Source organism: Mus musculus, chromosome 18, assembly GCF_000001635.26.
Source record: "Mus musculus strain C57BL/6J chromosome 18, GRCm38.p6 C57BL/6J".
Classification (NCBI taxonomy): Eukaryota; Metazoa; Chordata; class Mammalia; order Rodentia; family Muridae; genus Mus; species Mus musculus.
The window spans coordinates 34,422,636-34,436,620 of record NC_000084.6 but is presented as its reverse complement, the minus strand read 5'-3'; the positions used below and the strand labels follow the sequence as shown (position 1 = coordinate 34,436,620).

Here is a 13,985-nt window from a genome sequence, read left to right as displayed (position 1 = left end):
ACCTCGGGTGTCTTCGTTACATTCTGCCTTATTTCCCAGTTCGTAAGCTCTCAGGATCTGCCTGCCCATCTGTCCAATGCACAGGCTACAGCATCATATGCCCTGCTTTTCATATGGGTGCTGGGATTTGAACTCAGGCCTTCATGCATGGGAAGCAAGTTGGACCATCTCCCACTTACTATGCAGCTGAAGCTAGCCTTGAACTCCTGATCTCTCTGCCTCCATCTCCCAAATGCTGGGACTGCAGGTGTGTGAGCCTCCTCTAACTTTTGTAACTTCCTGCCCCATTCCCCCTCTCTAGTGTTTTTCCACCATCTTTGGTTGGCTTATACTCATCCTTTAGAAGAATCTGCAGAAAGCTATAGCATTCGGTTAAGTTCATGTAGATTTGACCTTTGTATTTGAAGCATAGTTTTGTTGGTTATAAGAAGTCTAACATCATTCTGTGAAGATATTCTAGCTATTATCCTGTTGGTTTATGATGTTGAATATTTTCATGCTAACTTGATTATTTTTTCCTTTTAGTACATCCAAATTTCATTTGGATGAGCCTCATGTTTATAGCGCTAGGTAAAGTTTCTCATACATACACTCTTAATTCTCACATCTTTTATCTCAGGAGTGAGTTATTGAATTATGGACTTATATTTTTAAAAGTCTTGAACTGTGGAAAATGTTACAAAAGGATGCCCAAATTTTCTCCAGGACTCAAAGTCCATACAGAGGTATGTGCACCTATATACACATGTATGTGTACATATACTCATATAGACAAATACACAAGTAAATCTTTTTAACATGCTGACTGTGGTAGTCTACTCTTGTAACCTCAGGGCCGGGGAGCCAGACAGAAGGACCTTTGGAGTTCACTGGCAATCCAGTCTAGTCTAATTGGTGAGCTTCAGGCCAATGAGAGAGCCCGTTTTAAAGGGGTGGATGGTCTTCCTGAGATAATACCTTTGGTCTGTGTACATACCCACCTATACACAATGTACCCACACATACATGCATAAAACAATACCCAGATTTGTGAAAATTAACATGGGTCCTTTTAATAGAAATGATCTATTTATATATATTAAGTCCTATAAATAGATCTCTCCATTGTTCTTTAAACTGCTTACTGTGGCAAATGGGAAAGGCCACAGATTATGAGAGATATATTGGAAGTGATAACTTGCTATAAATTATTTCTATTAATCAACTTCTAATAAAGCGATCACTTGGTTTATAAAAATGAATTAAAACCTTACACTTTCATCAAAGCCGTCTCTTCTGGCTCTCTGGGCCAAGTCAGTGGTTTGCCTATGAGAAATGCAAAATAAATATATGTGAGTAAAAAGGGCTTGCAACCAGGATTGCTCAGACCTACACTAAGGGACTAGGCTGTGTCCACTCAGGAACACTTAGACCTACAGTGAGGGACTAGGTAGGCTGTGTCCAACCAGGATTGCTCAGACCTACAGCAAGGGCTGGGCTGTGTCCAACCAGGAACACTTATACCCACAGTGAGCTGGGCTGTGTCTTCTTTCTGATGACAAATGTTGCTCATTAAGAAAATGTAATTAGCCGAGCAGTGGTGGCGCACGCCTTTAATCCCAGCACTTGGGAGGCAGAGGCAGGTGGATTTCTGAGTTCCAGGCCAGCCTGGTCTACAGAGTGAGTTCCAGGACAGCCGGGGCTATACAAAGAAACCCTGTCTCGAAAAACCAAACCAAAAAAAAAAAAAAAAAGAAAGAAAAAAGAAAAAAAAGAAAATGTAATTAATAGGATATTAGCCATAAAAAAAAATCACTTTTGTTGTCATTAACAAGTGCAAGCATTACGTTAAACACAAGTCCTATTCATAAATTATTGTAAAGTGTTTTTATTTCCATAATTGAGTAAGTTGTGTACTGCATGTAGATGATTTGACTTATACTTGTGCACGGGACGTTGCTCTCCTACCTTCCTGCCAGAGCCTTTCCTGAGTGGCAAAACATGTGCTGTGCTGTCTTTTTAGTGGTTCTGCGAGACCCACTGCCTCTGGCATGCCCGTTGGGGTCATGTTCTCTACCACTGGACTACGCATCAGCTCCATGCCAGGGTTAAATGAGAGTTCCACAGTGGCCTCAAAGCTTACCAGATATTATATGAAGATGGTGTGCTTAGACTCACGGTCAACCTCAACTTTCATCGTTTCTCCCGTAATACTGGTAGATGTTACCATTTTCGTATCAGTCTAATTTATGATTTCTTGACTTTATAATGATACAGAAGCAAAAACCATACTCTTCTTTTTTTTTTTTTTTTTAAAGACAGGGCTTCTCTGTGTAGCCTTCCCTGGCTGTCGTGGAACTCACTCTAGACCAGGCTGGCCTCCAACTCACAGAGATCTGCCACCTACCTCTGCCTCCCAAGTCCTGGGATTAAAAAACTGTAAAAGTGTACACCACCTGATACAGAAATCATACTTTAAAATACGAATTTTAATCTTTTTCCAGGTTGGGAAAACGTGGTAAGACTCTTAGTATGCGGCACAGTAGCAGGTAGCAGACCTCCCTGTCATCGTGTATGTGGTCATGAGACTAGTCACCACTACAGTTGGCAGTGTTGCTAGTGGATTTTAGATATACAAAGCCAATAAATTACACGATAATCATCACATAACAAGGAGGAGTCTGCTAACCCTGTCCTAAGTTGAATGTCTGTGTGGTGGTTTAATGTGAATGTCACCACCGGCTCCTACATTTGAATGCTTGATCTCCAGGCGATGGAACTATTTTAGGAGTTAGGCAGTACAGCCTTGTTGGAGGTGATGTCACTTAGGGGTAGGCTTTAAGGTTTTAAAAGTCGGTGCCTTCAATAGTTAGGTCTCTGCCTCCTGTTTGTGGATCAGATGTCAGCTCTTGGCTGCTGCTCCAGCGCCATGCCTGCCTGCTTTGCCTTGCCTGCCTGCCTGCCTGCCTGCCTGCCTGCTTTGCCTTGCCTTGCCTTGCCTTGCCTTGCCTTGCCTTGCCTGCCTTGCCTTGCCTGCCTTGCCTTGCCTTGCCTGCCTTGCCTTGCCTGCCTTGCCTTGCCTGCCTTGCCTGTCTGCCTTGCCTGTCTGCCTTGCCTGCCTTGCCTGCCTGTTGCCATGCTTCCTGCCTTGATGGCCATCTGGAACCCTCTGGAACGGAAAGCCTCAAAGTCTTTCTTCTAAAAGTTACCTTAGTCAACAATATAAAAGAAACTAAGATGTTCTTTACAGAATTTGCAAATGATAAAAAAAAAATTTTAGTATCTTACATTTTCTTTTCTTCTTTAGCTTGAGCTTTCTTGAGTCTGAGTTTCTCGAGAACATTAAAGCAACTCTGGTTTGATTAAAAAGAGTTTGAGAATTCATCAAACATTGTTTCCTGTATTCTTCATATTCAATCAAGATGCATGAACTATGACAGGTTTTCTGTAAGGACTCCTGCCTAATGAGGCCTCTGGCACAGCACTGTGATCCTCTCACTGTGCCTTTATGAAGGAGCAGGAACTTTGTCAGGGGCATCACTGGAACGTGGGCAAAGGTCACTTTAGCATTTAACATGTGAGCTGGAAAGATGGATCAGCAGGTAAAAGGGACATGGTATACTTCGAGGGACCCAAGTTCTGTTGCCACCACCTGTCAGGCAGTTCCCAGCCACCTGTAACTCCAGCCTCGGGAGGACTCAGTGCCTCTGGCCTCCATGAGCGCCTGTACTCACAAGCACATACCCAGACACACCTATTGCCCTGCTAATTAAGGTTGAAGTCTGCCATTGACCGGATAACCTGAGCTCAGTACATAATGGAGGAATCCCATCATTGGTAGGGTTTCCCCGTCTCTGACCTTGTCTGAGGGTTCAACAACCCCTCACACCCACGCCCACAACTCTACCTGCAGAGTGTCATGTAGCCTTAAGACTACAGATTCATCTTCCTTTCCAAGAACCCTTTCAGCTAGCCCCTGACATTCCTGAAATGCTGCCCCTTGCTAATGAGGCCTTTCGGTACTAGTACCTAAGCCAACACATCCTGGATGTTTTTACCTCACCCCATCCCCCAAAACTAAGCCTTGAATCACCCCAAGTAAAGGTAATGCGCCTCCCTGCAGGTGGTCACGTGTGTTGTCTTCTCTGTGGGGCTGCCCAACCCCCAGTCCATCCTCTGAGCTCCCTTTGCCCTCATGGGCCCATACAGGCCTTCCATCCCCAAGGGCAGAGGGTCACACATATCCATACACAATTAAAAATCTTAAAAGATTTTAAGTGCTAACATGGATTGATTTAAGTATATTAACACTCTTATGTTAACAGTATTCTCTTACAGGCAAGTTTCAAGACAGAGCTCTAAGCCCCACAGGTCCATAGCTACTGACACTTCTGTGAAGTACAAGTCAGGGTAGAGAGGCATGCTGGCTGGTTTTATTCAACTTGGCACCAACTAGAAGTGTTTGAAAAGAGAGAACCTAATCCAAGAAAATGCCCATACCATATTGGAGTCTGTGTGCTATTTTTCCTGATTAATGATTGAGGAGGGAGGACCTAGCTCGCTGGGTGCAGTGCCACCCTGGACCCATTGTCCTGGCTGGCATAAGAAAGGCTGTGTGAGCCAGTAAAAGCAGCACTCCTCCACAGCCTCTGCTTCAGTTCCTGCCTCCACATTCCTACCCTCAAGTTCCTGCCCCAAGTTCCCTTGATTACAGACTACAAGTTGTAAACTGAAATAAACACATTCCTCTCTGAGATTATTTTAGCCGCTGTGTTTTATCACAGCATAACTGAGGAGGTAAGGTGGGTACGTCACTCAGAACGAGCCAGATGTCAAAAAGACAGCAGATTCCACTCTGTCAAGAACAGAAAGTTGCCAAGAGAGAGAAGAGCTATGAGAATGGTTCGTGGGTAGAAAATGGCGTGAGGAGAAGGCAGAGTGAGAATGTGTGTTACGCAGACAGTACTCAGTTCAGCAGCACTCTGGAGACTGCTGTTAATTCAAGACCAACCTGGTCCACACAGCAAGGCCCAGCCAGAGCTGCGCAGTGAGACCAAGGCTGGAAAGGGAGAACTCTAGCTCACGATAATTGAAGCAGCTTGGGGCTTGGGATAGTTGGGAGAAGAAATTGAGCTTAATATGACTGCCCTGGGAATCTGCTAGATTCAAAATAGGAAGGCCTGGGGGCAGGTTAGAACAGTAACGGTGTTATCATGGGAAATGAAAGGCAGTGAGAACTTGGAGGGTCCTTGCGATTCCACAGGTGTAAGACCTCTGTCTGCAGAGAGAGGCTGTAAGCCTTGAGGACAGATGATGTTTGAACCAGGAGAACCTGGATGTTGCTGCCATAAACATAACAGGAGAGCAAGGCATACAGGGCACACAAGGCAGACGAGGTGGGCACACGTGGAATCTGATGGTGGGCACATGTGAAGTCTGATGGCGGAGGTTTGCTAGGATTTAGGAGCAATGGAACACTTTCCATTTATCATCTGACAGTGCTCTGTAGTTAGTATTTAGTATGTGAAACTCTGAAATCATTTTGGCTAAATTGTCAGAGCCCGAGGGGCTGGGATGTAGCTCAGTCGACATTACTTACCTAGCACACACGAAGCACTGGCTTCCAGCCCACGCACCGCATAACTGAACCTGGTGGAGCTTGTCTATAACACTAGCGCCCAGGAGGCACAGGCAGGAGGATTGTTAAGAACATTCTCAGCAGCAAAGTGAGTTTGAGGCCAACTTGTAGACCTGAAACCCTTTCTCAAACAATGAAAAGACCCAAAGGGCACATATCTCACTGGAGGATTTCAGTGATCTAAAGGTGAATTATATTTAGGAAAATGCTTTAACTTACCTTTTGAATTATTTTACCAAGTTCAAAATCTGGTCTTCTGCCTATTGAATAATCAGCCTTAACTTCAGAATAGGTGTCATTAATTATTGCCAAGAACATGTTCTGGGGAGAAATATTCAAATAAGTATGTCAATAAAATGTACATGGGGTAGACATACAGCTCAGTGTTAGAGTGTCTATGTAGAATGTTAAAGGTCCTGAGTTTGATTCCCCAGCATCCCAACACACACACACACACACACACACTTTTAAAGCTGGGTGGCTCAAGTGCCTATAGTTCGGCTACTTGGGAAGTTGAGCAAGAGTCACTTGAGCCTTCTTTAATCAAGGCCACGCCACCTAAACCTCTCCAAACAGCACCACTAGGTGGGGACTAAGTATGCAATGCCACAACTTTATGGCCTACAATGAAGAAAAAAGAGTGGGAGTCGTTCTTACCAGGAGCACAAAGAACACGAAGAAGATGAACGTGATGAAGTAGATGGGCCCCAAGATCCAGTTGGCCTGCTGGATGCCAGCAAAATTAAAGTCCCCGAGGACAATTCGAAATTGTGCAAATCTTTGGTGAGAAGAAAAGCATTAGAAAATGTTCCCTCTCTTCATTCACATACATGACAGCTTGGCATTGCTAATGACTCTGGCTGCATAAGACACATGCATTTCCCTTTCCTCAGTGTTGGGGACTAAAGCCAAGACCTCATGCGTGCTAGGTAAGTGCTCTACCACTGAGTCACAACCCAGCTCTTCCTCTCTGGCTTCTACTATGCTGTGGCAGCATCCTAAAAATGGACTGGGCATAATAGAACATGCCTATGATCTCAGCACCCCAGAGGCTGAGGCAGAAGACCAGGAATTCAGTGGTGGCCTCCCTAACATTGCAAATTTAAGGGCTTTGTAGGCTACATGGCACCCTCTAAAAAAGTAAAAATTTCTCTAAAGCCACTAGCAAGCTGTCCCCAAGGTGGGGCTATATAGCTGGCTCATTGGGGAAAGGGCCTGATGTACAGGCATGAGAACCTGAGTTTGGGTCTCAAGCGCCCACCTGTGCCAAAGCTGAGCATGGAGGTCTTGGGGCTGGACAGAAATGTATGGAGTCCAGGAGCTCGCTGGCCTCCAACCAGTGAGCTCCAGGTTCAGTGACAGGCCCTGAAATAAAACTGAAGGGTGAAGGAGGTGACTTAGCAGGTAAAGGGCTTGCCACTAAGACCAAGGAAAGAATTGACTCCCACACACTGTCCTCTGACCTTACATGCTTATGCATAAGCCCTCCTCCTCCCCCGCCCCCCCCCCCCAACAATTAAAGACACAGTGTAAAGTCAAGGAAACCTCCTATCAACCTCTGGCCGCCTCCTATACATTCACCTGCACGCACACACACACACACACACACACACACACACACACACACACACGAGGCCACACGAATACATGCAAACAGCACACATGTATCATACACACATACAAGGAAAAAAGTCCCCCAAGGCATGATTAGCGGTACTTCAACAGCTGATCAAGTAGTTTAGGCAATGGTAACTGTCCTGGTCCTTTCCCTGTTCCTACACATACAATGGAGTATTAATAAGCCATGAGGGAAAGTGACATCCTGTCATCTGCGGGATGGGAGTGAGGGGGACCACCGACAGAATGTTACAGTGACAAGCCACCTTACTCTCCTTTGAGCAGCAAGGACTCTATCACCTGAGCTGTATCCCCAGCCAAAAAATAAGTAAATTCTAGGAAATATTTCACGTTTGAAGAAAAGCTTGAACATTTTTGTAAGGCACATAACTATTCACTTGTATAGGTTCATTTGCAGTTACTGATTGCTTTGTAAACCGAAATCTTTCTTGTTTTTTTCTTTTAAACTGGGTGGACCTAGTCAGGCTGGTCTTGAACTTGTGATTCTCCTTCCTCAGTCTCTTGAGTTCTGTGAATATAGACGTGTGTCGTACACCTTCCTTCTATAAAGCTGTTTTTACATATTAAAAAAATTTTAGATGTTTTTTTATTTTTGAGACACAAAGTCTCAAAATACATAGCCCAGCATGGCCTCAGCTGAGCTCCTTCCACCTCGCCTCCTGACTGCTGAGTTTTGGACACGCGCCACCACGTCTTGGTTCAGGAGGTTTCTTTAGAGTGTAAGTCTGGCACACAAGCAAGGGGCAACAGAGATAACAGGGGAAGCAAAGATTCTAGAGACGATGCCTCTGTAGCAAACGCTGATCCACTCTCTGCCAAGAGTAAACGCTACCCAAACCTGGGGCCCACTTATGTTATTTTGGGTAATATTCGCACTTCAAGTTAAAAATTATTTTTCTGACTTGACCTACCAATGACTAAAAAATAGATACTACCGCTTAGTTTAGTTCTCAGGTGGCAGACGTCGTTTGCATGGCATGTAGTCTTAGGTGAAATATAGAACCAAGCTTTAAGTGAGCTACTTATCATACGACTTTCTGTGATTTTTTTTTCCAGTTAGAAAACATTTGTATCGCAATTTGTATTACAGGACTTACATGGAATTTTGAAAAGTTGAAAAATCATCAACCTGTGACCCAAAAACCAGAAATCCCAACTGGGCATAAGCAGAGAAGATGATGAAGAACATGATGGCGAACCCCACGATGTCCTTCATGCAGCGGGAGAGTGTTGATGACAGCTGCGACATTGTCTCATTGAAGCTTATGAACTTGAATATCTGAAAGCAACAGGGAGCAAGAGTCAGTGCGTTCCAGTGGGGCTGTTTAGAGTCCAGTAAATTAATTTCAGAAGAACTTGCCAAATAAGAAGACAATGATGTGCATGGGCGTTTGACGATCAATAAGCACTCATTTAAAGGTCAAGTTCATTTAAATTACTTTTTGGGGGATTTGCATAGGTGATGGGGGTTTGTGGGACAGGATACCACAGCACATGTAGATGTCAGAGGACAACTTGGGGGAACCGGTTCTCTCTTTTTCAAGGATCAAGCCTGGGTCACCAGATTTGGGCAAAAACCTTATCCAGTGTGCCAAATTGCTTTTTTAAAAAAATCACTTCCTGGGGCTGGTGAGATGGCTCAGCAGTTAAGAGCACTGACTGCTCTTCTGGAGGTCCTGAGTCCAATTCCCAGCAACCACGTGATGGCTCACAACCATCTGTACAGCTACAGTGTACTCATATACATAAAATAAATAAATAAATCTTTAAAAATTTTTCACTTCCTAGTGGGGGAAATGCTTCCCCTCCATACACCATGGTAGTCTTGCTAATACACACGTGCTACTGGATTACGTAGTAGAGCGAATTATTAAATACCTTTATCCATGCAAAGAAGATAGTGATAGCAATTACGTTGTTATAGTAAATGTGCCAGTATGCAAGGAAGTAAAAGTCGGGATAGCTGTCAGTGTTTTTCAGCAGCTGTCCAAGCAAGAGAAAGCTCTGCATGTTACAGTATGCATAGAAAGACACGGCGAGAAAACAGAGCTGAAAGGGAGAAGAAGAAAGGTTAAACTGAAGACCATTTCTGTCTCAAAATGTCTCTCAGCCTCTGAAGAAACACACAAAGTCAGTCCATTAAATGCTGAATAAAAAGGAAGGGGAAAGATGGGATGTAGGCTTTTAAAATAGCTCTGTTAAAAGCAGCTTATCCAGTCTGTTTTCATACCAAACACAAGGGAGCCGCCTGCCATGAACACAGGCCTTCGGCTCCTCTGAGGAGATTGGTCAAGCTCTGGGGCTGAGAGCATACAAATGTCTCTTTTGTTAAGTCTATTGCAATGATTTTGCTTTTACTCTGAACTGTGTTCACAACTCCACGCATCTCCGTTGTCTCCAGTACTAACTACAAAACAATGAAGGAAATGGGAGGCCTGCCTAACAGCCCCATGGCCGGTTTCCTTCTACAAGCCTTGTGGGTGTGAGGTCGTCACACCATCTCCAGCTATAGAGGCTAACAGGAGAGCCCACCTCTTCCATGGATGCAGCCCCCAGGATGCTGCCGCCCAGGCAGTGCCTTGCCTCGGCCTCCCCGCTCTCCTGTGTAGCTTTGCCTTCCAGCTGTGGTCTTGGCTGACTCTCTCTGCTTGGCAGGATGACAGCCCAGGCACAACAGAGATGTTATAGAAGGGAAATAGCTCAACTGACACTTAAGAGTCACTGTGTCTCATGAAGAGACACTGTTTACTGGCCATCCTAGAGTGCCAGCCTGGTACTCTATTGTCTTTTGTTTGTTTGCTTTTGTTTTTTTGAGACAGGGTTTCTCTGTATATCCCTGGCTGTCCTGGAACTCACTCTGTAGACCAGGCTGGCCTCGAACTCAGAAATCCGCCTGCCTCTGCCTCCCAAGTGCTGGGATTAAAGGCATGCGCCACCACGCCCGGCTGGTACTCTATTGTCTAAGGGCTTCTGTGCCACCACCCCTAAAAGCTTAGTCTTTCCTACTGTGTAATACAACAACGACGACGACGACGACCCTTGCCACCTGCACGAGCTGACCTCCTTAGAATGCTGTAGCGAGCCTTTTGAAAGAGGACTTCAGATCCAAGTTATTGCTGGTACTGGAGATTTAGAACTGCTTGAAATTTTCCTTTGACTTTTCTTTGACAGAATTCGTACAATAAGTAACATTTGCTGTTCTGCTCTCTGTTGGACACTGTTGGGGAAACTAGAGAGATAGATGGGACGTTCTGCTTCCCTTTTTCTTTTTGGTGTGTGATGTATGCATGTGTGTGCATATGCACACACCTGTGAGCGCAAGCAGAGGCCAACAGAGGACGTTCATCCATCTGGTGTTCCACTCTGCCACTCTCTTCCTTATTCCTGAAAATTGGGTTTTCCCCTGAATCGGGAGCCAAGCTGACAGCATCTGCCCCACACAGTGCTGGGTTACCAGCTTCTTTAGATGGGTGCTGGGGAGTTTGACTCAGGCTCAACCCATTTGCTCTACCCACTGAGCTATCTTCCTAAGCCTCTTCCCCCCTTATTTTTAATTTTAGCTCAGGTCTCACTATGTTGCCCTAGTTGGCCTTGACCTTCTGGAGTCTCCAGCCTCACGCTCCCAAGTAGACGGGGCTATAAGCGCTCTGTGCTAAGCCTCATGCAAATACATTTTGGGAGTGTGGCTATCAAGACCTCTCATGTGCATTAAATCATAACACTGGCACACACTTTAAATCCCAACACCCAGAAGGCAGAGGCAGGGCAGATCTCGGAGGATTAAAGGCCAGCCTTAGTCTACATAGTACATTTGGTCAGAAGGAGTGATGAGAGGAGTGGGGGGAATGAAGAGAGGAAGAAGGGGAGAGGAAGTGGGGATGAGAGAGGGGAGAGAAAAAAAAATCATTACTCGTGGAATCCCCAAGGCTTTTGCTGGCCCTCTCGGAACTAAATCAGAGAAAACAGATTTCTCTCTTCTAGGAGCCTAGGATTAGACTGTCCTCTAACAGCTCATTTTATATTTGGTACTTGTAGCTTTCGAAGTAAGTCTTGGATGAATAGAAAGTCGCTGTAGGTTCAGAAGGGATCCCCCTAAATCGTGCCTCTGGCTACACACTCACCAGCAGGAGCAGCATCTCCAGCCAGTTCCAGACACTTCTGAAATAGGCAGACTTAAACTCGTTCACTTTCCTCAGTTCTTGTATTATGAAGACAAAGAGAAAAATACAAAATATGACTTCACAGGAGGCAATGAAGTAGTCGTAGTAGGAGACGTATCTGAGGAGCTTCACAGAGTAGAACTGCCAGGAGGTGAGGAGCCCACCCGTCGCAGGGAACTCTGCCAGCAGCCTAGAAAATGGAGGTTGTGAGTGTTTATGCTTGAGTATTCAAGTTGCTGTAAAATTTCTAAATCAATGATGCCATGTAACTCAATGCTAATCACTGATTTTGTACAAATGTGTTTCCACGAGGGGCTGGGGAGATGGCTCAGCAGTTAAGAGCACTTCCTGCTCTTCCAGAGGACCGGAGTTCAGCTCCCCACATTTACATGTGGCCTTGCAAACCCTGACTTCAGGAGACCTGACATCCTCCTCTGGCCTCTGCAGGCACCATATATCTACACAGGGAACACACATGCAGGCAAACACCAATACATATACGATTTTAAATTTTCCTTTCAAAAAGGAAGAAGCCTCAGAAACTCAGATGCTGAAGTGAGACAACAGTCAGTCAGTCTGGCTATATGGTGAGAGCCATTTTTCATTTTAAAGTGTCTCCTTGGGTTTGAGAGTTCCATTAAAACCTTCCATTTGGGATGGTACTCCCGTGCACTGCAGCCACAGGGACGGCTCAGTGGGTGAGTGCCATCTCCCAGGCCTGTCTCTGCTGCTCTTGGGCCTGTTGCTCCAGCTCTGTTCAAGCAGAACTTGCCTTTAGCGCCAGTTCCTCAGCTCAGATCCAGCAGTACTGACGTGTATCCTGCTCTGAGGGCATGTTCAAATAGCTGAGCTGAGCCCCTGCCAAATGGAAGGGTAAGTGCTTAGTGTCCTCTACCCTTTGTCATTGCTCTGGGTGGCAGAGCCAGCAGATTTCTTGTGGTCTGTGAAGTGGCTGCCAGTTTACTGGATTCCCATCTGTCTTGGTTTGGATCAATTTGCCAAGGAAAAGCGACTCTTCAGGCCCCATGAACACGGGCTTGTCAGATGTAAATAGGCAAATACCCCGGGATGATGGTGTGCTGTTGTGAGATTCCGGTCTTACAGTCACAGGTCTCTTGAGGAACCAGTGACGTCATCCAGCATCTGAGAGCCAACAGGAACCAAGTGGGTCACCATGTGGAAGAGACCCTTTTTCGGTGATGGCTGTCCAATGTGTGGAGACCCAGATCTACCTGGCAAACTGACACCAGAGTCCTGAGACCAAGGCAAGACCTTCAAAACGGTCCACCAGCAGGGTCTTCCATGCCATAGACATCTACAGCTATTCACCCCAAAGAGGGGTATCAGTAAGAGCCCTTCTAGTGCATCAAGGACCATGTATAGACGGCAAAACCCAACCATTCTCACTTTTATAAATACTGCTCTACATTTTTTTTTTGTTTTACGTGTGTGTGTGTGTGTGTGTGCGCGTGGGTGCATGTGCACATCTTGGTGTAAATGGAGGTCGGAGGACAACTTGCCAGACTCCCCTCTCCATCATGTGGGCCTCAGGGACAGAGCTCGGTTGTCAGCCTTGGTGACTCAGTGGGTGATCCTGCTGGCTCCGTGCTGTTGTTAGAACACCTCCAGAGGCTTGTTCAAGGTGGCTAGTGCTAGTGTAGGTAGGTGTTCTTACTAGGGGCATCTTGATGGCAACTTCCAACAGAGCTCCTAGCCTCCATTTCTCTTCGGAAGGTAAAGGAAGCCCTTTTGTTAGCCATACTTGAGACTTGGTCTACACCACAGTAGCACATACACAGAGCATTTATCAGTCCTGAAATTTCTTTTTGCATTTCTTTATACTAAGCTGAATTTTCCTTTAACTTAGAAGCCATAGTTTTGTGACATGAGCATCATTAGTCTGAGTTAATGCTCCAACTGTACATACGCTGGCTGGTTTTGATGTCAACTTGACACAAGCTAGAGTCATCAGAGAGGAGGAAGCTCAGTTGAGAAAATGCCTCCCTGAGATCAGGCTGTAGGGCATTTGGTGATTGATGGGGAAGGGCCCAGGCCGCTGTGGGCGAGTCACCCCTGGGTTTATGAGAAAGTGGGTTGAGCAAGCCACTAAGTGCAAATCAGCAGGAAGCTCTGAACCAGCCCCGCTCTGTCTCTCTTCATGATGAGCTGTGGTTGGGACATATACACTGAAATAAACCCTTTCCTCCACAAGTCACAGCTTTTAATCAGCAATAGAAACCCTAAGACAGTATATATGCTGGAATGTATATGAACCACGCTTTTAAAATCATGGTGGGGGGCTACAACGAGGAAGAGGAGGAGGAAGAAGAGGTGGAGGGTGGTTGTTGTTGGGTGAGTGATGGGGGTGGGGTTGTGGGGGAGTGGAGGGTGGGAGGATGAGGGGACGGAGGCAGAGGCAGCTCAGGGTAAGCTGGAGAGCAGCAGGAGTCAAGGAGCCAAGCCCAGCCTCTGCCGCCTCTGCAGCCTCCCGCCTTCAGTGTGAGCCCTGGCTAGGGGTTCACCACAATGCACCCCAGCTTGCCTCTTCAGTGCCAGGCAGCCAGGAGGAG

At 45.9% G+C, this 13,985-nt stretch overlaps 1 protein-coding gene across 11 annotated transcripts in view; it reads right to left on the bottom strand.

The window, feature by feature from the left end:
- Pkd2l2 (polycystic kidney disease 2-like 2) overlaps window positions 1-13,985 on the bottom strand; it is a 34,298-nt gene that overhangs the window by 6,178 nt on the left and 14,135 nt on the right. For 8 of the 11 annotated variants that reach the window (XM_017317946.2, XM_017317949.2, XM_017317950.2 and 5 more), the window contains 7 exons: window positions 11,377-11,605; window positions 9,134-9,304; window positions 8,353-8,534; window positions 6,275-6,395; window positions 5,837-5,938; window positions 3,268-3,332; window positions 1,254-1,305 (listed from right to left, as the gene is read on the bottom strand). In XM_017317946.2, the coding sequence (XP_017173435.1) occupies window positions 1,254-1,305; window positions 3,268-3,332; window positions 5,837-5,938; window positions 6,275-6,395; window positions 8,353-8,534; window positions 9,134-9,304; window positions 11,377-11,605 (922 nt within the window). The remainder of the gene's footprint in view (window positions 1-1,253; window positions 1,306-3,267; window positions 3,333-5,836; window positions 5,939-6,274; window positions 6,396-8,352; window positions 8,535-9,133; window positions 9,305-11,376; window positions 11,606-13,985) is intronic. The other 3 variants (XM_006526101.4, XM_017317951.2, XM_017317948.2) reach the window with 2 other exon arrangements.